Consider the following 25159-nt stretch of genomic DNA (forward strand, 5'->3'; position numbering starts at 1 on the left):
TATCTTTATTTGTTTCAAAGTAATAATAAAAAGAAAATAAAATGACCTAAAACTTCAATACCTAATTACTTCAAAAATAAATTTTTTTTTTGAAAAATATTTTAGCCTAACGGGAAGTTGCCAATGTTAACGATTGGTTCAATAATGGGCCATGCTTGGTACCCAATGGTTTTTTCTTGGCAAAACAATTGGCAACCATCATTGGACCACCAATGGTTTAAACTTGGGATGATCACGCTACTGCCAATGATCGGTAGCCAAGCATCGGGCCAATATTAGTTGCCAAGGAATTGCCAAGGAAACAAAATCGATTTTCAAAAGCTTGATTTTTTATTGGCAGCCAACAAAAAACCAAGGTTTTGAAAATTGATTTTTTTTAATTATTAATTAAAATTTATTTTTAAAAAATATATTTTTCAAAAATTTATTTAAAAAAAATATATTTTTTAAAAATATATATTTTTTTAAATTAATAGAACATATTAATTTAATTTGTCACCTCTGGTAAAACAAAGATGAAAGACTGATAAATTCCCTCACTTTATATTTTACAGTGGAGGGATAACTGTGAATGTCTTTGCGAGAGAGGAGCAGGTACTTATATAGAGCCAGTGAAACAGGTCACAAGCGAGAAGAAATCACTAGCATGCACTCTGGCGGCGCTTGTCGGAAGTGGCGCAACGTTGGTTGCCAAGCGCTGTGTCGATAATGTCAGGATATGCATGCGCGCCAGAAAACAGTTCCGACAAGCGCCGCCAGAGTGCATGCTAGTGATTTCTTCTCGCTTGTGACCTGTTTCACTGGCTCTATAAGTACCTGCTCCTCTCTCGCAAAGACATTCACAGTTATCCCTCCACTGTGAGATACGGTGAGGGAATTTTTATCAGTCTTTCACCTTTGTTTTACCAGAGGTGAAAAATTAAATTAATATGTTCTATTAATTTAAAAAAATATATATTTTTGAAAAATATATTTTTTTAAAATAAATTTTTGAAAAATATATTTTTTAAAAATAAATTTTAATTAATAATTTAAAAAAATAAATTTTCAAAACCTTGGTTTTTTGTTGGCTGCTAATAAAAAATCAAGCTTTTGAAAATCGATTTTGTTTCCTTGGCAATTCCTTGGCAACTAATATTGGCCCGATGCTTGGCTACCGATCATTGGCAGTAGCGTGATCATCCCAAGTTTAAACCATTGGTGGTCCAATGATGGTTGCCATTAATGTTCCAATAATGGAACGGAGTTCGCCAAGCATGGCCCATTATTGAACCAATCGTTTACTTCCCATTGGGAGGGGGAAAAAGTGTACTCATATATCTACTAAAAATCATAGATAACTTGAAAATTGGAGATAAAAATTTTTCAAGTGGCCGGTTTCACTTATTTTGACCCATATATATATATATATGGGGCAAAATTTCTCAAGTGTACCAATGTCAAAATTGCAAGTTGTTGTATCGGGCTAATATTTTCACAGTATTTAGTACTATGTATGAGTACTTCAACCACCAAGTATTATGAAATTTTATAACAAATTGTAGAGGGGGGAGGGGGTTGAAGATTTTGGATAAGTATGAACAGTGAGTTTTCTAAAAAATCGTAGCTTCTATATAATAAAACAAAAAAAATTTTGACCTATATGTTTTTGGTAGGTTTTTTCCCGCTCTTTCAAATGGTGAAAATTTTTTTTTTAAATTTTCAAAATTTAACCCTTTTTTTTAAAATTTAAAATTTTTTTGATTTTTTTTTCAAGAAGGACCCTTTTTTTTTCTTTTTTTTTGTACCAAAAGAAAGCTTAAGATGTGTACTTTCAATAACTAAAACGAAAAAAATGACGTTTTTTTTTGTTTTCGAATAATTAATTAATTAATTATTAAAAATTAATAAAAATTGAAATATATTGCAACAAAATAAAGTTAACGCAATTCTGAAGTTACTACTGTAAAGCACTACAAAATCCGCATCCAAAGAGTCCAATATGAAATATTTTGGACAAATTGACGTTTTTTAAATAAATATTTAAAAAAATTAATTAACAAATGAATATCATTTATAAAAATAAAGATAAAGTGTTAGTTTTTTTTTACACAAATGTTTATACAATTCTACTTTTAAAAAAATGTATTCCAGTTATTTGCAACAATTGTTTAAATAAAATATTCATCACCTTATGCGTGTGTTGCGCTGCATAACTATCTTCCCGGCTTAATATTATTTCACATTTTTTATAGAATATTTTTTTATTTTTTACATTTTTGATGTAAGAAAAGATTATTTCTTTTTTATATCAATAATTTTTTATTATTTTAATATTATTTATTATTATTAAATTATTTTGTAATTAATTTATTAGGAATTACGTAAAAATTTCTTGTTGATATTAAAATAATAAAAAATTATTAATGTAAAAAAGAAACCATCTTTTCTTACATTAAAAATGTAAAAAATAAAAAAATATTCTATAAAAAATGTGAAATAATATTAAGCCGGGAAGATAGTTATGCAGCGCAACACACGCATAAGGTGATGAATATTTTATTTAAACAATTGTTGCAAATAACTGGAATACATTTTTTTAAAAGTAGAATTGTACAAACATTTGTGTAAAAAAAACTAACACTTTATCTTTATTTTTATAAATGATATTCATTTGTTAATTAATTTTTTTAAATATTTATTTATAAAACGTCAATTTATTCAAAATATTTCATATTGGACTCGTTGAATGCGGATTTTGTAGTGCTTTACAGTAGTAACTTCAGAATTGCGTTAACTTTATTTTGTTGTAAAATATTTCAATTTTTATTAATTTTTATTAATTAATTAATTAATAATTCGAAAACAAAAAAAAACGTCATTTTTTTCGTTTTAGTTATTGGAAGTACACATCTTAAGCTTTCTTTTGGTACAAAAAAAAAGAAAAAAAAAAGGGTCCTTCTTGAAAAAAAAAACCAAAAAATTTTTAATTTTCAAAAAAAAGGGTTAAATTTTAAAAATTTAAAAAAAAAATTTTCACCATTTGAAAGAGCGGGAAAAAACCTACCAAAAACATATAGGTCAAAATTTTTTTTGTTTTATTATATAGAAGCTACGATTTTTTAGAAAACTCACTGTTCATACTTATCCAAAATCTTCAACCCCCTCCCCCCTCTACAATTTGTTATAAAATTTCATAATACTTGGTGGTTGAAGTACTCATACATAGTACTAAATACTGTGAAAATATTAGCCCGATACAACAACTTGCAATTTTGACATTGGTACACTTGAGAAATTTTGCCCCATATATATAATATATATATATATATATAATATGCCCACGCTAATTCGGAATTAAATCTCACGTGGAATTGCCCATATATATGGGGCATTCCACGCCAAGTCGGAAATCATTTTGCTTTTGCATCTCAAATTTTTTTCAAATATTTTTTTTCTTTCAGTGCTTGTTGAAATGAGCTACCTTGATTTTTTTCAAATTTTTTTATAAAGCGATTTAAGAGATACAGATTTTTGAAAAATTACGTTTTTTACGTAAATTTTTTTGTTTGAAATGCTTATAACTCTGCCAAAAAATGATCAAGTTGGACGTTCTTTTAACAAAAATTTTTGTTTCACACGTAGTTTTTAATAAAAAAATGAAAATTTTTTTTTTAATAATTTACGATTGAAAATTTTTTTAATAAAATTTTATTTTTAACAATGTGTGTATCGATCAATTTTTTTCAAAATTTTTTCTATGAAACTAGCTCTCACAATTTTTAAGCCTTGTCTGATTGTGGTCAAACGATGGGATCTATATTTATTTTGAAATTTTTAATTTTTATATACACGGAGAAAAGTGGAGTATTCAACTAACTATCTGGAGAGACAAACAGACTATATTTGAGGTTAAGTTTTTCGTAACAATCTCGGAGGGATAAATATAGACACTCCGATGATTAAGGTAGGGGAGAGTCTCCAGTTGTGAGACAGTCAATTTTTTTTAACATGCAATATTAAAAAGCCGATTGGTTTATATAAAAACATTTCTTTTTATATGAGCCAACTTTTTCGTGTACGCCGAAGCGGATATATAAACTGTTTTTGTTAAATACCAACACTGTGTGTGATAATCGACTAAAAAGCGTTTTTTCAATAAATGCAAAGTACTTTTTTTCCAAGTTAATTAATTGGAAAAGGTAAATGTAATGCATTTTCTTTGAGTGATTTCCTTATATTTTGTGATGCAATATTGCATTGTTCCAATTTACGGTTGAAAATAATTTAATTTTCCTTTTTCAAAATAGCGCCAATTTCTGGGTGTGAGACACAGCATATCACTAGTTGTGAGACGGTGTCAACACCCATCGGGGCAGCATAAAAAATACGACTTTGCAGGTATACTATTTAAATGTTGTTTTAATTTTTTTTCTAGTATTTTTGGGCATGTCAAGTGGAAAAAAGTCAATTGATTCAGAAGAAATCAATTTTAATGCTCTTGTTGAAGCTATTTAATTGTGTTTATTTGATAATCATATTTTGGCGAATAAATATTATTATTTAGTATATAATAATATATATTATTAATATATTTAATTATTTCTACTAAACATAACGTTTTATGTCAAACTTATTAAATTTTAGCAATTTTTAATGAGTGTCTCACAACTGGAGACATTTTTTTTTTTTTTGAAAAAAGCGATGTGCTCGGAAAATGTATCGTAAAATTTTTTGAGTTCATCGAAACACTATACTTTCTTTAAATAAAAGTTGCGTATTTCTGTTACCTTTCGAACGGTGTATTTTATTTACAATCTCGTTTACCCGTTTACAATTTACGGGTCAAAAATAAAACCCGTCTCACAACTGGAGACTCTCCCCTACTACTACACTTTAGAATTTAAAAAAATTTTATTTTTTTATTGTATTTTTTAACTCCTTATGACTTCAGAAAACACCTCCTAAAGTATTTATAACCAATTGTGAAAAATAAAAGTAAATTTTTCAAAAAATATTCAATTAATGTAAAAAGTCATTGACAAATTAAGTCAATCTTTAATAAGGGGATGGTGGGGTCCAGCATTTTGTTACGACCAGTAGAAACATTGGTGCTAATGTATGTCACAGTGTCTGACATAAAAAAATGGTGGGGTTTCAATTTGAAAAAAAATTTTAGGTAATTTATGGATGGCCTCTAACGATACATATAAGTTTAAACACGTTTTTCTCAAAAAAACGTTTTTTCAAATTGCGGTCAGTTTATCTCTGAATCTACTGAACCGATTTTAATAAATAATAACTCGTTTTGTTTGTTAGCATGTCCTGTGTGAGAATTTACCAGAAAATGGTAAAAAAATTTAAAAAAAACATTTTTGCAGACTAGAAAAATACTAAAAAACATAGTGTGTTTTGACAAAAATTATTGAAACATCTGCTATTTTTTTATTTTAGTCCATTTTTCATTAATGGTCGTAGATTTCTATGCAAGACACCTTCCTTTTTAAAAAGCAATTTGGATTTTTTGTTTCCGATTTGTCAATCTTAAGATAAACTGTCCGGAATTGGACAACTAACTTTTTGGAGTTTCAATCTGAATGCTGTCTGCAGATTATGATATTAAATAAAAATTAAAAACAAACCATTATTTTTATTCTCCAAATATGTATTAATTATAGGCAAAAAAGTTTTTTTAAATATTTATAATAAAAGACCTAAGAAAATTTTTTTTTAAGTTTGGTCTTTTAAGAGCCTTCTAAAGTGTAGTAGTACCTTAATTAGACTCACTCGGAGGGAAAAGTTAACTATCCAGAGAATCAGGCTTAACACTCAAAACCTAACCCTTTAAGTTTAACTATCCAGTTTCTCAGTGTACGCAGTGGTAGCCAAATACTTAACTTGCCATTTGACCAAATCTTACAAATTTTTCACAGCAAAACTGTTGTCAGATTGAGTCCTTCTGAACTTAACCTTCTGACTGTGTAAAATTGTGATTTGGTCAAATGGCAAGTTAGACATTTATATACATATACACTGCCCCGTGCAGAAATTTTTGTATGGCGCCGATCAGGCCCTGATAGGGGTAAATATGGCCCTGATCAGGCAATCCGATCCGTGCCACACCTGGGACGAAACGCCTAACCTGATCAGGGCCAGATAGGATGATCCCTTGTAGGGCCCTGATTTATTTTTTTTAAATATTCATTTCTAAAAGTATCAAATTATTTGTGCATTTTAATAACAGAAAAGTGTTTTCTTTTAAATATTAGTTAAAATATTTATTAATTTTAAACAAACCTACTATGAAAATTAAAACTACAAAAATTAAACCTACTATTAATAGAAAAACTATTAAAACCTATTATAAATAATAACAAAAATGAATTACTAATTAATAAGTAATAATTAATTAATAATTTATTTATTTGTTAAAACATTACAAATAATAGTGATTTTTGTTTTTTTGACCGTAATAAATATTCATTTGTAAGATAATGAAAAGGCCTATTTTACGGTTTGTTTAGATAATATTTATTATTTTGAAATACCAACTAGTTTCGAACCATATTATAGTTCCTCATCAGGGGATGAATAATTTTCACAAATACGTTAAACAAAATCAAGACAAAGCACAAAAGATTTCAAAAAGGATTAAATTATAAAATGATCTGAAATAAAAAATTAAAAATTGTTTCAAATCTAATTGTAATGTGTATTTTAAGGTTATCTTTTAATTTGTGAAAAAGAGAAAGTAAAAAAGTTTCTTACCCTTTAGAAAAAAATATAAGCATGCAACAAAAATTTTTTCAAAAATTTTTTTATTATTATTTTCCATATTGATTTTTTTTAAATTAATTACTTTTAAAGATTTTGTAGAAGCACATTTTTTTATAGAAATGTGCCTCTATGATTAGAGAGTTTTGACAGAGAGGTTGGGTTATGCAGTAGGGTCCAGGTATTGCTGGTAAAGAAGAAATCCATGTTATTAGACTTTTTAAATTATGTTTTATAAGAAGCAGGAAGGAAGAGTAAGGAGACCATAGAGTTATTAGAATAGAGTGCGCGAGTTATACCTTTTACCGTGAGAGGCATTCTTAGGCGCATAGAAAGAGACAAAAGCATGAAAGTAGACCCCTTTTCTTACCTTGTTTATTGGCGCATGTGCAAGAATGAAAGTTTTTGGTTAGGTTTTTGTCTAAAAAGATCGCATGAAAAATTGTTTTAAATATTATAAATGTTTTATTTTAATTTTAAATTTATTTTAAATTATTTATTTGTCATGTAAATAAAAGAAAAATATAATTGCAAGCAAGCAACAGTTGTTTCGATGGATCAGCTGTTTCACTATCGCACATGCGTTATTAGAGAAAGAAAGAAAAGGGGTCTTCTTTTCGTATGGCTGTCTCCGTCTATGCGCCTAAGAAACATTTTGGTCGCTTGCGCACTCTATTCTAATAACTCTATGAAGGAGACCGAACTCTGCTTCTACAAATGAGGCTCCGGATCTTAAAAGGGCACACGCGCGAACAGACGGCAAATAAGTTGGCCCCTGGGGATAAAATTTTGAAGTTGTTCAAAATGAATTTTAAATTATTGTTTCTTGTACAGAATTTCAAGGCGAAACTTTTTTTCTAATAAAAATTTTTTATATAATTTCTCGTTTTCACGTAAATTGAAAAAACGTGATTTTTTAAGTTAAGAAATTTTAATTAATTTTTGACTTCAACTCGTGACTACTTCGTTAAATATTAATATTTTTCCACGAAATTTACACACATTTTTCTTCAAACTATTCCAAGAGTGAAACAATATTTAGAAATTAAAAAAAAAATTGTATGTCAAAGTAAATAATTATTTAAATAATTTTGTCGGAAAAATGATTCTCCTATTTTCAATTGAAAAAGTTGAGTGACGAATTTTCGTTTTCGGAAAACTTTCAGCGACAAAAATGTTCATTAATATGTTAGGAAGTTTTTTGAAAAATATCTCGCCATTTGATAATAAATTAAAGACAATAGAGCAATTTTACCATCGTCGCGCTCTGCTGTAAACGTAAACAATGTCTATCTATACTATACATTAGTCTTGTAGGCTTCCGTTTCCGGTACCGTTTCGGTGTACACGCGTGTGGAAAGAGTTAAGAGTTTTTTTGAGAAATATAAAGGTTTTAAAAAAGGGTGGGTAGTGTAGAGTGCTGAGTGTGTAGTGTAATTTGCGGTAGTGTAAAGGAAAGGTATGTTGGTATAGAGTAGTGAATGTGTGAGTGATAAAAAAGGTAAAAAAGAGAAGTGTGTTTTGTGAGGTTAGGTTGCTTGAAGTGAGAGAGAGGAGAGAGAGACAGTGGAAAAATTTTGAGCATTTGAGTGATAAGGTAGATTTCTGGAATGGCTGAGTTTGACTCAAGTAGTGTTAGCGAGAATGAGAAAAAGGCGCGGGTATTTGAAAGGGGAATAGGAAAGAATGGAAAAAAGATGACGTGTGAGGATTGCATGGATTTGTTAGAATTAGTATGGATGATGAAGGACGCGATGGATGAAGGAGCTAAGAGAGTGAAGGAAAATTTGATGGATATATGTGAGGATGGGGAATCAAGGGACAAAGAGATAATGGAAATTGAAGAGAGGTTGGAGAAATTGCAGGAAATGTGGAATGAATGGGATAGTAAGTGGAAAAAGGATAAGGAAAGCATGTGGAGAAGAATGAATGGATTAGAAAAATTTATAAAGGAAGTGAATGAGGGGACAGAGAAAGTTGAGGGAAGTGAACATGATAGGTTGAAGTGGAAAATGGCGGATTTGACAAGACGAGTGGATGTAGTAGAAAATGAAAAAAGGAAAAAGAATGTAGTGATCAGAGGTATGAATGTAGGTGTGTTGGAGGGTAAAAGAGCAGTGGAAAAAGTGTTGGCGTGGGTGGGGGTTAATGTCACAGTGAAAATGGTACAAGCGTTAGGAAGGGGTGAATATGGGGTTCCAAAGTTATGGTTGGTGGAGTTGGGTAGTGAGGAAGAGAAAATGGATGTAATGAGGGTGAAAGGAAGACTGAAAGGAAGTGTAATAAGAATAGATGAGGATAGATGTTGGAGAGAGAGAAGAATGCTATGGCTATTGAGAGAAAGAGCGTGGACGGAGAGAGTGAAAGGAAAACAGGTAAGAATGGGTAAGGATTGTATTTGGGTGGATGGGGTAAAGTATGTTGTGGGGGAGGATATGGGTGGAGTGATGGAAGTGTGTAAAGTGTGATAGACAGGTATAGGCTGAGAATGAGGTGAGAAGATTTTGCTTGGATGGATGGATGGGTAAAAGTGGATGACTGGAGGGTGTAAGAGAGGTGAGAAAGGAGTAGAAGGTTTTTGAAAAAGGGTGGGCGAATTGGGTCGAAGCCAGCATGGGCATAGAAGGAACTGGAAACGGAAGCCCGGCACTGGCGATAGGTTAAGAGCGTAAGGTAGAGAGCGAAGAGAGAGTTGCGTTTTTAGGTTAAGTTGTATGAAGAGAATGTTTAGTTGTAAGGATTTTTGTAAATATAGGTTAAGATTGTTATGTATGTACTTGGGAGTCTCGAACCCTACCTATTGTAGGGAGAGTAAATAAACTATAATAACATTAGTCTTGTAATGGCGGCCATGCTACACGTGCGCCGCCACGCCGCAATTTTACAGCAGAGCGTGACGATGTTAAAATTGCTCTATTGTCTTTAATTTATTATTAAATGCCGAGATATTTTCCAAAAAACTTAACATATTAACATTAATTAATTAACATATTAATGAACATTTTTGTCGCTGAAAGTTTTCCGAAAACGAAAATTCGTCACTCAACTTTTTCAATTGAAAATAGGAGAATCATTTTTCCGACAAAATTATTTAAATAATTATTTACTTTGACATACAATTTTTTTTAATTTCCAAATATTGTTTTACTCTTGGAATAGTTTGAAGAATAATGTGTGTAAATTTCGTGGAAAAATATTAATATTTAACGAAGTAGTCACGAGTTGAAGTCAAAAATTCATTAAAATTTCTTAACTTAAAAAATCCCTTTTTTTCAATTTTCGTGAAAACGAGAAATTATATAAAAAATTTTTATTAGAAAAAAAGTTTCGCCTTGAAATTCTGGACAAGAAACAATAATTTAAAATTCATTTTGAACAACTTCAAAATTTTATCTCCAGGGGACAACTTATTTGCCGTGTGTTCGCGCGTGTGCCCTTTTAAAATCCGAAGCCTCAAATGTCTGAGAAATATGCACGAAAAGTGCCAGACTCACTGTGTTCTAGTTGATCACCAATTAAGTCGATCATGCGCATTGAACTAAAGTAAGTGTTGACATAGATGAAAAGTGTGGTTAGGTCAAGGTAAATATTACATAGTTTAAACAGTGTTAATTTTAAAAGCAAATTTATTTATTTGCAATTGTGATATTATTTAGATTTTCAAAATAATTTAATAATATATTTATGAAAAGGGAAAAGTTTTGCGAAAATGGTTAACAAGAATTAATGATTAAACGAACTTAGTGAAGTTCGATCATAATTATATGAATGAACTTGTTCGAAGATGTAATGAACATGTAGTACCGCAACTTGTTGCTAAGTGACGCCACATTTTAGAGATATAGAAAAGAAAAGAGCCTTCTCTATAGTCTACCTATTCCATCTTTTCCCCATCTAGTTCATTTAGTTTAGAGCGGGAATATTTGAGAAACGTTGAGGGTGGGATTATTATTTTAATTGTTCAGGGTGGGAATATATATCTTCGAACAAGTTCATTCATATAATTATGATCGAACTTCACTAAGTTCGTTTAATCATTAATTATATTTCATTTCCTTGTTCGAAGATATTAACATGTAGATGTTTAGAGAAAAGAGTAAAGATAAGAATAAAAACTTTATTGATTCTCTTAGAAAATTATTAAAGACAAAGGCTTAATATTAATCAGGTACCCAGGAAAAAACATCTTTAAAATTACAGTTAGTTTAAGTCAGGTACTATTTAAGGAGTAGACAAAAGAAAAGATTATTAATTACTAATTTGAAAATACTGCTTTGGCGAAATTTTCGCTTGTCCTCTTAATAGGCTTATTATAAAATTTTGCGAGTGTGGAAGTGCGTTGGGACCAACCTGCTGCGTTTTTTATCGAGTTGATGTCCAAGTCTGCCTGGGAAGCTTTAGAAGTCGATGCATGTCTTGTACTATACAGTTTAAAGACTTCGTCTACTCCAGCCTCTTCCATGATCATTTTTAACCACCTGCTGATTGTTTGGCTACCTATCGGCTTGTGTGGTTCCTTGAAGGATAATAAAAGATTTTTACAATCTTTCCTAATCAACTTTGTTTTTTCAAGATAATGAAGGAGCGTTTGAGCGATGCACAATTGGGGTTTTTCTCGGAAGAACGGAAACCAGGCGTACGGCAGCGGGGCTCCGGGGCGAGAAGTTTTGATTAATTCGTCGATTTTAATTTCCACTCCTTGATTATTGAACTTTATGTTATCAGTCTTTATAAGGGCAATCGATTGCATTCTAAATGATGATCTAAGCGCAAGGAGCATCGTTAATTTTAACGATAACTGTCGTAAATCTAGTGATTCTATCGGGTTCCGATTGGCCAATGTGTCCAATACAATGCTGACATCCCAGGTAAAATTGTACCTGGGAGCCGGAGTTCTCAGTTTGTAAATGCCCTTGAAAAAACGTTGAAGTAGATTGCTGTCGGAGTTACTTTGATTATTGATTAATGCAATAGCGGATCGCATCGTGTTAAGAGAGCTGTAGTTAGCTCCGTCTGAAAATTTTCTCGTGAGGCATCTTAAGATTGTCTGCTCGTCTGCTGAGTAGGGGTTGAAATTCTCCTTTTGGCAGAAGAACCACCAATATCTTAATGACGATTCATACTGTTTGATTGTGCTGTTCGTGAGGGAGGCTGTCATCACTTTAATAGATTTCTCTTCCAATCCCTTTTCCTTCCAGGTTTCCCTGAGACAATTCCGCACACCAGGGAAAGGCTTGTTGCAAGTGGATGAATTTCTTTCCTGCAAGGTGAAAGAAGAAGATTAGTACTTGGAGGAAAAATTATGGTTTCTGAAATAAGGAGATCTTGAAAAATTGGGAACCACGGTTGTACGGTCCAATGAGGGACTACTAAAATTCCGGTAGAGTTCTCATCTCGAATTTTCTTTAAAACACGATTTATAAGGGAAAAGGGGGGAAAGGCATACCAGAAATCGTTCCTCCAATTAACCGTCATTGCGTTAATTGCAGAGGCTTCTGGATCCCGTTCCCAAGAACAGAACCTTACGCATTTTGCGTTAATTCGCGTTGCAAATAAATCGATCGAAGGGGTTCCAAATTTATTAACTATCAAGCGAAAAGCCTTATTAGCCAGTTCCCATTCGGTATCTAGGTTAGCAATCTTGGAGCCCTCGTCAGCAGGATTGTCCTTCGAAGCCACATATTCCGCGAAAATCCAAATGTTTCTGCTCATGCACCATTCCCAAATGAGCCTAGCAGTTTCGTTTAGGTGTTGGTATTTAGTACCTCCCATCTTGTTAATGTATGCTAGAGCAGTTACATTATCAATGCGTAGTAGGATTTGTTTGTCGGATTTGGTGGCTGCAAAGCACTTTAAGGCTAAAAAGGCTGCTTTTAGTTCTAAATGATTAATTGGCATTTCGCGTTCTAATTTGTTCCAGAGACCATTTGCTTTTAACTCGCCACAGGTTGCGCCCCAGCCCCTACCGGATGCGTCTGAAAAAATTTCCATATCAAATGAGGCGGGTCGAATTTTGTTTTTTGCTATTGAAATCTGGGAGAGCCACCATTTTAACTCTCTCACTGCTTCCTCTGGTAAGGATATTAATCAATTCAAATTATTTACTTGAATTTTTAATTCTCTAATTTTTACCATCTCCAGTTGCTTATAATAAAGCCATCCATACGCAATTGCAGGACAGGCCGCTACAAGAGTTCCTATTAATTCAATCAATTTTTGCAATTTAATCTTATTGTTTAGTATATTAGTCAATTCTTTCAGACTTTTTTGGTTAGGTTTCAATATAAATCGTCGAAATTTTTACGCACGTGGTGACAACATTTTTACTATTTTAATCGCGCAGTGTGTTTGAAAATTTACCTTTGCAATAATTTGTGTATTTAAATTTATTTTCATTTGAATGTCATAAATAATTAAAAATAAATAGTTTTTGTTAAGTGTATAAAATTGTTTACTCGAAATGTATAAAACATTATCTGATTAAGTATTGTATTTTGACTCGAAAATCTAGTGTCTATTAAAAAATTAAAATACCAAGTCGTGTTTAGTGTAGTGGTTATAGTTCCAGGTTTCAAAGTGCGTATTCGTTATGTTCAGGTGTTCGCGTCCCCCCTGCGTCAAATATTTATTTCATAAGTTTAAATTAATTCTAAGGTATATAAATACAAAGACAAATATAAATATGTTCAAATACAATAATTAATTTTTTCTTTTTTCTTTTAATTAGTTTTTCTCTTTTATTTGATAATAAGAATTTGATTTGCAATTTCAAATAATTATGATACACAGTGTAAATCTAATATTATTCTCCTAGTCAATTTGACTATTTTTTCCTGATTACATCGACTAATTTTCCTGGTCACTTTAACTATGCTTGAATCTTATTACTTTGACCAGGATTCTATAGTTGGCTCCTCTCGTAACTAGGAAACCTAGTCAATTCCTGGTATACGGGTCCTAGGCATTTTTTTCGGTGTATATAAAAATTAAAAATTTTAAAATAAATAGATCCCATCGTTTACCCACAATTAGACAATGCTTAAAAATTATTAATTTAGTGCTAGTTTCATACAAAAAATTTTGAAAAAATTGACAAAAATAAAATTTTATTTAAAAATTTTTTAAATCTTATCGTAAATTATTAGAAAAAAATTTTTTTATATTTTTATTAAAAACTACGTGTGAAAAAAAAATTTTCGTTAAAAGAACGTCCAATTTGATCAATTTTTGACTGAGTTATAAGCATTTCAAAAAAATGTAGGTAAGTAAAAAAACATAATTTTTTAAAAATCTGTATCTCTTAAATCGCTTTATGAAAAGATTTGAAAAAATCATGGTAGCTCATTTCAACGAGCACTGAAAGAAAACAATATTTGAAAAAAATTTGAGATGCAAAAGCAAAATGATTTCCGACTTGGCGTGGAATGTCCCATATATATGTTACGGTAATAGTACGTAGCTGGTAAATGTTTGACTTGAAATTTTAACTATGTAAAAAAAATTGTAATTGATAAATGAAAATCATGAAAATTTTGTCATATCTTTTGAATAAAAAACTAAAATTTTGTTAAAAAATGTTCTTAATAACAAAGAAACAAATAAATAATTTCTTTTTACTACACGGAGAAAAAAATGCTGTTGAATCAATGACATATGGGTTTGATTCATTGAATAGTGTCATAACGGGCTGCCTAACGTATATGCTGTTGTTTTGAAAGCACCGATTCTAATGATTCGATAGTATCACTTTCTTTGAAACAAAAGCATATTTCTCAAATTGACAGCATACTATGTTAATTCGAAGGTGAATCCTTTTCAATGAATAAACAAAATTTTTTAATTTAACAGTATATGCTTTTGAGTCAATGACTATAACTTTTAAATTTAAAAGCATCATTTTTATGATTCAAAAATTTGTACTCTTAATTTTTTTAGTTGTTGCTATCGATTGAATAACACCATACTGTTAATTCAATTCTTTTATGTGGTTAAATATATACCAACGATAAATTGAAAAAAGGAAATTTTTGTTCACATGTTTTTTATATACTATAATTAATTCTCACACCTTTAACACAACACTTCTTATACACATCTTTTTTTCAATTTTACACACAAACATACACATTTTTATTATTTTTTTCATTTTTTCCAACGGCTAAACACACACACATACACATTTAAACACACTTATCTTTTTTAGTCAGAAAAATGCGGCTATTCCCAAGCGGTCACCCATCCATTTAGTAACCGCGACCAACGACGCTTAACTTCCGTGATAGACGAGAACCGCCGCGCTGCAATGTAATACATCCGCTTCTCAACATTGGGCACTTACTTTGTGGTTAAATACCGTGCGCGAGATTTTTCGCGTATATAAGGGAATTTATATAGGGAATTTATATTTAACTAGTCATTAATTAATTAAAATAATTTAAATAACACTTTTTATGTAAGGTAAAGGAGAATGCTGGAAGTTCGTTCAAAGCCGAAAGGCAGGAACTATGTATAATAAATAATAAAATACTTTTTTATATTGGAATCTCAAAAACGACAGATTTAATAAACATATAAATATATGTGGGTTAGTATTTCAATAAATTTAGTACCTGTCAATGTCTCAAATACATAGTGTTCTTATTTTTATAGCATATGCTATAGGCAATCCGCAATAGCACCACTCATTGAAACGAAAGCATATGCTTTCGTTTTCCATAGCGCGCTTCTTTGGAGCAAACAATTTTTCATTTGATTTAAATTTACATGCATTTTCTTCAAATTTATCTATTAGATGCTTCAAATGAATAATGTCAAAGAAGCAATAAATTATTCTGTTGCTATATATAGATGAACTATAGAAACAATTTGCACAATATCATTAATTCTACAGTACCGTACTTTTAATTTAAACAGTTTCATTTTTTCGTTTTAAGCAATATACTTTTCGATTAATAAATGTGTCATTGAATCAATAACGGGAAATTCAATAGCATGGAGCTATTTGATTCAACAGCACTTTTTTTCAGTGTATTTAAATAGTTAATTTAACTTTTTTTATAGTTGCTTTAACTACAATTGGTTATACTAACACCTCCTGGAACCACAAGAAATTTAAAACGTAGTCAAATTTACCACCCATAGTAAAAATAGAATTATTATTATTAGACAAGCGAAAAGGCGCATTAACATACATAACAATAACAATCTGAAAATTGATTTTTTTCATTATCTAAGTACAGATAAACATCCACTGTTGATAAAGTAGAACTTTTCATTACTCTTTTTTTCACCTTTATTATCAACTAGAACTGCTAGAACTGTACAGCGATAAGTATAGATTCAACATTTTCATATAGGGATTTTACTATACACGGAAAAAAAAAGTTCACGAATCTCTCGTGAACTAGTATATCACTTTTGGATGGGACACAAAATTCTTAAAAATCAACAAACACAGTTCGTCAAAATTTCATCAACTCCTTCACTAGAAACATAGTACGGTTTCCGAACTTTTCGTCAAAGTTAACGAAAAATTCGTGAACTTTTAAAAAATGCTAAAAACAAGAAAAAATAATTTCCAGACACTACTTTTTTATAGTATTTCACTTTATTTGATAACTTGACGCCTATAACGCACCCAACTACACAGAATACACAATTTTATCGCCATTAAAATTCGTAATTCGCTTCACGGGATTCGAACCTAGTACCTATACCCTATAACATAATATTTCTAACAACTAACCGCCACGGCTAAATCTAGATACACTGTCCTTCGACAAACGAAACGATTAGCTTTGTCTGCTGTAAAACTCAGGACCGTGCAAAGTAGAAAAAGTCCCTTATCGTAACTTTTAATTCATTTTATGAATTATTTGTTTCACAAAGGAAATTAGCAAACAAAAATATTCACTAAGTAATAAAAAACACTGATTCTAAATAATAACTTTCATCAAAGAATTTTCCCGAATGTAAACACCGATGACACCGACTGAATGATGAATGCTTGATCAGCCATATTTGATGCGCATTACGAACTGCGCATACTACTGACACTCGCGAGTTCACGATTTTTTCGTGAACTTGTACCTCTACTTTTGACGAACTACTCTTCCTTAACAGTTCATCAAAAATTCATTAACTTTGTTTCAGTTTTTCGTTGACGTTCGCCATTTCTAATCAAAAGTGAATGAAAATTTTGAAATTTTGTGTCCCATCCAAAAGTGATATACTAGTTCACGAGAGATTCGTGAACTTTTTTTTCCGTGTATATACTCGTATTTTACTTACTTTCCTCTTATTGTAGGAATTTTCATACTTTTTAAAATTTCTTTTAGTTCTTAACACTAATAAAGCAAAACTCTTCTTTTTTAAAGCCCAGAAAAATTTTAGGATAATTGGACCTATAACAAAGACTAATTGAAGAACAAGACCATTTCGCCAAATGCAACAAAGCGAATTGGACAAGCTGTCTGTCCAATTCGCTTTTTCGCTTGTCTAATAATTCTTTTTCTACTGGCAGGTTTTTCTTTGTGTGTAAAGCTCTGCCAAAAATTATGATGTAGACTTTCTTCTAAACCTTAAAAAATAATGTTTTTTGCAATTGCAAAAGCATAGGCTTATTAACAATGACACTACAAATGTTTAGAAACATATAAATTTTTTCTGTCTCATCTATATGGTTTATAGTTATTCAGAATTTAGAGGTGGCCGACTACTGTATCTTTTACCCTAAATAAGTTGTAATTTTTCATCATTGATTTAAGTTTATAGGTGCTAAAATTTTATTTAGAATTTATAAACTTTATTTTATAATTTTATACTTTCATTTTTACTTTTATTTTATTTGGTTTGATTGATTTTTTCTGAAATTAGATACAGTTCTCTATAACAGTATATTTGCGCATGGAATTAGAAGATAGTAATAACTAGTAGCGAGCCATTGGACGAGCGCGATGTTTAGCAAATCCGCAATAATGTGAGTTATCTGTTAAGAGGATGGGTAATAGACTGTGGGTAATATTAATTTGCTTAATGAAATTACCTGCTGCGTACTTTACTGGATAATCCGCACATCTGGCTACACGGCTTATAATTTGTTGTAACATGATTACTTGAACGTATTCCTAGAAATATATATATATATATATATATATATTATAATGAAAATTGATTAATTACAAAAGGTATTATATTGACCTATAATCTGATATACAAAATTCAATGATTCATCGATAAATTTACTTTTATTCATATCAATCCGATGATAATAATAATATTAATAATAATGAAATTACCAAGAACAAACAATTGTGATAATAATATAAATTTTTAATTAAAGATTTTTTCACATAATTATTCATAATGAATATTCAAAGTCCAAGACCGGTTAATCAACTCCATGTTAAAGAATAATATTTGATTATTTTAGAATTGATTAAAGTTTAGGAAGTTTGAAAACTAATTAACATGAGTAGTTTTGGATAAGGTAAATTTAATTTCTGGTTATTATATCATAGCAAGTTCATCTCGTTTGTATGTTAATGTAAGTATATACAATAGGGGAGAGTGGGTCAAAATGGGGTACCTTTTTGAAATTGGCTGTTTACACAATAAACCGATTTAACTAAGCATTTAAATTCTTCTTTGTATACACTTAGTTTTGAGGAAATTATGATAATAGCGGAGAAAACAATTTTTGAAAGAACTTATATCGTATTTTCTAAAAACTATACAAAACATGGAATTTTTTTTCAAAATTTATTAAATTCTTGTTGTATGAGATTATAAATGCAAAGAGAAGTAGGATTATTTATTATTATGAAACATCGATAGTATAAATGTCTCGAATCAAAAATATCCATTCTTTTGCAGGAAATTTTTAAATATGCATAATGTAATGTTTTTAAATAGTTGAATGAAACGGCGTAGCACCCGGTATGCCCCACACTGCATATTAAAACAAAATGTAATTTTTCCAAGTTATTGTAAATCAATCAAATTAAATGCAATATCCCAAAAAGATTTGTAAGCACTTTAATTTCGATAAATATATTTTTTTTTTTGCTTAAAACTTTAAAGTTGTATAACTTTAAAAAAAAAAAATTTTTGTAGTGTCTTCATAATTAATAACATTTTCTTATTAATATGAATGATATAAATTAAAAAAATTGAAAGTAGCTATCATGGAAAAATAGGTGTACCCCATTTGACACGCCTACCCCATTTTGCCCCACTCTTCCCTACATATAAAGGACGAGGAAAATTTTCCTCGAAGCGTTTGCGAGATTCTAAGCTCAAGGGGTGAATCAAGGAATGTCACGTGAACGCAAACTATGTATGACTTGTAGCAGCCAAAATCATATAGCTTCGAAAATCACTTGTATACATACGTATGCCTCTATATATTGTCAATCAAGAACAGTATTTCCTCTACAAATTTCTGCAAAATAGAATTTTCCAAGAGATTTTAGAAATTTCAATTTTTCACCAAATAGCTTGAAAACTAGATCATCATTTTTCATGCTGGGCCAAACAACTTGCCAGATATATGTATATATATATATATATATATATAATTATATATTAGCCTGGCCTCGATTTGTTAAGATATTTTTTAATCTGGTGATATCATTGAGCACTGGGCAGAAAAAGTTTCCTTTTTACCTAAAGAAACAAATACGAAAATAGTTATGTTGATCTATAAATAATTAATAGACCCAAAAACTTAATAATATTATAGAAAAAGAGATTTTATTGACATTTTGAATTTTAATATTAATTTCATAAAGTTTTGAATATCTCGGACTATTGTTTATGGATTTTTATGAAGTTTACACATTTTTCAGGTAAAAATGTGTACTTTAAAATAAAAATAATGGTTATAAAAAAATTAGTTTTTTAATAAAAGAATAAAAAAATTTTTTTTTATTAATGATCAATCTTTTAGGGGCCGTCCATATATTACGTAACGCTAATTTTTGAGAATTTTGACCCCCCTCCCTCTCCCCATGTAACACACTGTTACATACATTAGCACCATTTTTTGGCTTATCGTAACAAATAGCTTGACCCCCCCCTCCCCCAAAAAGTGTTACGTATAATATATGAACGATCCCTTACGTCCGAGCAGTTAGTTGTACGGTAAATAAAAACGAATTCATTCAGACCAAATGTTATTGTATATTTTTCTCCAACGTTTCGAAATCTTAACGATTTCCTCTTATTTTAATAATTTTATTTTAATTTTTTCATTATTTACTCTAATGCCTATCTAATGTTTTTTGGTATCGTTTCAGTAAAGCCATACAATAATTTTAAGACAAAAAAGAAAAAATGGGTATATGAAATTTTGAATAAACTCAGTTTTTCGATTTTTTTTATTTCTGATATTTAAAAAATCTTCATTTGTTAGTGAGTTGGTCAAATTCTACAAAAACTCAGTAGAAATAGACAAAACTTTGATAATATATAAGAATTTAACTACAAACATTTAAATTTCAAATGGTTCTGCAGATTTTCGGTATAACTATAGATACGAATTCTATGTCAGATTTCCAAAATTCAAAATGGCGGATCGTATATGGCAGACGATTTGTTAAATCTGACATCGTATTCGCATTCAGTTGTACCGAAAATACGCAGAAGTATTTGAAATTTATATCCTGATTTGTAGTAATATTCTTCTTCATTATCGAAGTTTTGTCTGTTTTTACTCAGTTTTTAAAGAATTTGACAAACTCAGTAAACAGAATAAACGATTACTCAGAGGAAAATGAAAATATTTAAAATTTTCAAAATGTATTTTAAAGAAAACTTTTGGCATAACAATTATCATTTGATGTTAAAAAACTGGTCTTTTGCACTTTTAAGTTAAAATACCTCGAAAACCTGACGTGTAGGGTCTATTATGAAGCTGGATTCGGAATTATCACGTTGAAAACCTTCGGAAAAGTATTGTTTGATTCTTGTTTAGTAAATACTGCCGGCCTGTGGTACAAACGGTTCCTAAATTTTTTTAAAATTGATGATAAACGACAATTTCTTTATCAATTTTGGAAATTTGTAAGGCTCTACAGTAATTTTTTGTGCTTTTTACCATAGAAAATCTTTGTCGATGCCAAGGTCGATGCTAAAAGAATTCGAATCCTCCACGGAGGATTCAAATGCTACTCTTGAAAAAATTGTTTTTCCATAGAATTTCTTTTAATTTTGAGAAAATATCTCTTCGGGTGCCCTATAAATGTGGTAAAAATTTTAAAACCCTTTGCGATGCCAAATTTTGAGATATTCAAGTTCAAACTTTAACTTTTACATGCGATTATGTTAAAAATAAAAAATGTCAACCACAATATCTCGTTTTTTGACATGGCAAAGAGTTTTGAAATATTTACAAAGAAACATTTTCTCAAAATTTAAAGAAAATCTATTAAAAATCAGTTTTTTCAAGAGTAGCAGCCGGAGATATAGCTACAATTTTTTAGTTAATAATTAATTTTTTTATTAACTTTTTTTTTATTTTAAATTACAAATTTTTACCTGAAAAAAGGTGTAAATTTCATAAAAATCCACAGCATGTGTTCCCATGACAACTATGCATGCATTGGCATGCATGCAGAGCTGTGAGAGCGTCTTAGGCTGCGGTTACACCTCTGCAGGCTGCCTGCCTGCGCAGGCAGGAGCAACGAGAGTAAGGGAGAAGTTTGAAATCACTGACTCTCTTACTCTTGTACGTTACCATGACAACCTGCAGGCAGGCAGGCTGCCTGCAGAGGTGTAACCGCAGCCTTAAAGCAGAGTCTACAATGAGAGAAGGTGCGCATCGATGTTCATAGCTATAGATATACCACAGCATGCTTTAGTATACCTATAGCTATGAACACCGATGCGCACCTTCTCTCATTGTAGAATCTGCTTAAAGGAGCATTCAGACCTCTGCAGTCTGCCTGCCTGCGCAGACAGAAGATCGTTCACACCTCACTTTTCCCGTTGAAAAATGAGATGTGAACGATCTTCTGTCTGTGCAGGCAGGCAGCCTGCAGAGGTCTGAATGCTCCTTTATATACTAAACAGAGATTTTTCTGCGCTTGTGAGATAGGTGAAATTATATTTTAAACTGTTTAAAACCAAAAATAAAAATTATAATTTATTAATAAAAAATCAAACATTGTATTGTTTTTTGATTAACAATTTTTATTTAACACCTTCAAAATTAAACTGAAAAACAGTTAATCGTACACCCAATGGGAAATTAACCATTGGCGCAATAATGGTCCTATATTGGGAGCCAGCAGTACCAATAATGGTGCAATAATAGCAACCAATATTGGGCCACTATTGCCAGAGTCTTGGGATGATCACGACTTTGCCAAGCATTGGCAGCCAATATTGGATCAATATTGGCTGCCAAGACAAATGCCGGACTTTCCAAGCGTTGGATATTCATTGGCAACAAATATTGGACCAATATTAGTGACCAATTAATTACCAATGCTTTAAATTAAATTAATGCTTGGTTATTTATTGGTTACCAATACTGAACCAACGTTTGAAATCAATATTTTACAAATACCAACACATAGCAAAAATTTTTCAAAAAAAAAAATTAAATTACTAATCTAAAGAAAAAAAATTAATTTAATTGGAACACTCTGTTAAAAACAGAATGTGATAAAAATCAGACAAAGATAATATTTATCTACGTTTAAGAATGCAAGCGTCTCTTCTTATAAGAGAATATATAGAATTTCTATATATAGAACTGGTAACACAACTTGCTGGTGAGAGGAAGAAACTGTGGCGCACCCTGGTGGCACTTATCCAAAGTAATTTCAAGCATATACTTTGAAGCAGCGCGGGACATTTCAAAATCGAACACCAGGGTGCGCCAGAGCTTCTTTCACTCACCAGCAAGTTGTGTTACCACTTCTATATAAGAAGAGACACTTGCATTCTCAAACTTAGATGAATTTTGTCTTTGTCTGATTTTTATCACATTCTGTTTTTAACAGAGTGTTCTAATTAAATTAATTATTTTTTTTCTTTAGATTAGTAATTTAATTTTTTTTTTTTTTTTGAAAAATTTTTGCTATGTGTTGGTATTTGTAAAATATTGATTTCAAACGTTGGTTCAGTATTGGTAACCAATAAATAACCAAGCAATAATTTAATTTAAAGCATTGGTAATTAATTGGTCACTAATATTGGTCCAATATTTGTTGCCAATGAATATCCACACGGAAAAAATTAATTTAGTACATTTTACGAAACTAATTTTGGAATAGCGGATACGGAGAGGAGTTTAGTATAAGATAAAACAGAATCAATAGTAATATATGATGACTGCGTTTTTCGAAAACTCAAAAAAAATTCTATGGACTTCACAAATGATCGGTTGGACGTTCTAATTCAAGAGTTTTGTAAAATGTTTAGCCTGAAGCGCATGCGCCACGGAAAAAAATATTCACGGAGAAAAAAACGAATAAAGCAGAAAAAAGAATTTCTTAATGTACCAATGAGCTCTCAAGACCATTTTTTCTCGACTTCTATAGGAGATAGATGATTGGTTCGACACATGTGACTGCACTCTACAACGCAATGGTTCGCTTGGATTGGCTTACTTTATTCTGACACTAACTTAACGGAAATACGCATACATATAAACGAATTCTGACGCAACGCACATACAATATAACTCGCACTTGTAGATGAAAGAATTGAGTTTCTTTATATACTAACTGAGGAGATTAAAACTGCGCTTGTGAGAAATGTCAATATACTGAATATTAATTTTTAAAAAAATCATTTTTTTAAAAGTTATACAAAATATTTTATGGTTTTTAAAATAACATTTTTTGATTATAATTAGTTATAAAATCTCTATAAAATTTTTCAATTTTTAGAAAATAATTTTATTCTTAATTTTAAATTATAAATAAATTGACAAAAAATTTTCAAAATTAAATTCAAACTCAAAAAATGTTTATATTAAATTGTCTAAAATTTGAAGTAATAACAGTTAAAACTTGAGAAATTAATATATATATTGTCATCGGTAAATATTATGATAAACTATAAAATTTATTGGAATGTAAATTAAAAGAAATTAATAATAATTAAAAGTTTGGATTACAAAAGCACATAAAAAATGTTACGAATTTGGAACAATGAAATGTGAAATATGTAAAAGAAAACAATTATCCAAATGTTACCGGCAGGTAAAGCAGTTCTCTTTTTCCTTCCACATATTATCTCTATATACAGCAGACAAATACCGACGCGACGAGACAAGCTTCAACATATCTATTTATAACGCGACTTTTGGTACACCCCGTATAGAATTTTACGAAACTTTGTGTTCGAGAATTCACGATAGACAGCGAAGTGGAAACTCAAACCACGCGTTTTTAGATTGCACGAAACATTTTTACCATTTTCTGATAAAATGTTCACCAGAAAATACGAAACATTTCTACATTCAAGCTTGTTTTATAAATTACAACACTGGTTGCAGTTTCTCGACAATTGTTCTGCTTAAAGTAGTGAAAGTTTCTGGGTTTTTGAAAAACTTCGTCAAGGAATCTTAAATATCCGCTAGTGCGAAATTAGTTTCGTAAAATCTGCTGAACTTATTTTTTCCGTGCAACGCTTGGAAAGTCCGGCATTTGTCTTGGCAGCCAATATTGATCCAATATTGGCTGCCAATGCTTGGCAAAGTCGTGATCATCCCAAGTCTCTGGCAATAGTGACCCAATATTGGTTGCCAATGTTTGACCAAGAAAAAACTGTTGGCAGCCAATATTGGTCCATTATTTAGCCAATGGTGAGCATTGGCAATTTCCCATTGGGCAGACGTAATAGATCGTAGTGACGCGTCGTGGCGGATTTGTTACTGCTCGTTCAGAGTCGGTTAATTCAGGCAAGACTCATTCGTTCAACTTCGGCAAGTTTCGACAATTCTCGTCAATTTTTTCTTTTCATTTTTCGTGCATTTTCATATCAACTTTATTAAAATTTGAAACTATTACGGACTTAAACAGAATTGTAACCGCGGAATTTGAAATATTTGGTTATAATACTTCTTAAAGGGCGTATCAGAATTTGACATTTCGAGTTTTAATACAAACATTTTGAATTTTGTGAAGATTATACTGAATTATCTTTTTAAATATATTATATTTCTTTATTTTACTTCTAAGCCTTCTTAAAAGTACTAAGGAAAATCCTTACTATACCAAAAGGTCCTACACTTGTAACTAAATATACTAAAGAGTGACCCTAAAATATTAAATATTGTAACAAAGTTTCTTTCAGTGTGATCTTTATGTTTTTGGGGTCGCTGATTATGATGTCGGTGTCCGTATGACCCTATCACGTCAACATCAACGAATATTCAAGGTTAAACACC

General features: G+C 30.6%; 2 protein-coding genes across 8 annotated transcripts in view; one reads left to right on the forward strand and one right to left on the reverse strand.

Annotated features, from left to right (window-relative positions):
* Nucleotides 1-25159, forward strand: part of LOC122505416 (TLD domain-containing protein 2) — a 582826-nt gene that overhangs the window by 464496 nt on the left and 93171 nt on the right. The gene's annotated exons all lie outside the window — the stretch shown is intronic.
* LOC122505421 lies at nt 10769-17873 on the reverse strand. Its single transcript, XM_043617031.1, has 2 exons — nt 17798-17873; nt 10769-12013 (listed from the first exon to the last, which is right to left on the reverse strand). Exon 2 carries the CDS (start codon nt 11909-11911, stop codon nt 11009-11011), a length of 903 nt encoding a protein of 300 aa, XP_043472966.1. The 5' UTR covers nt 11912-12013; nt 17798-17873; the 3' UTR covers nt 10769-11008.

This window comes from Leptopilina heterotoma, unplaced genomic scaffold (genome assembly GCF_015476425.1).
Source record: "Leptopilina heterotoma isolate Lh14 unplaced genomic scaffold, ASM1547642v1 Lhet_358, whole genome shotgun sequence".
NCBI classification, from domain to species: domain Eukaryota; kingdom Metazoa; phylum Arthropoda; class Insecta; order Hymenoptera; family Figitidae; genus Leptopilina; species Leptopilina heterotoma.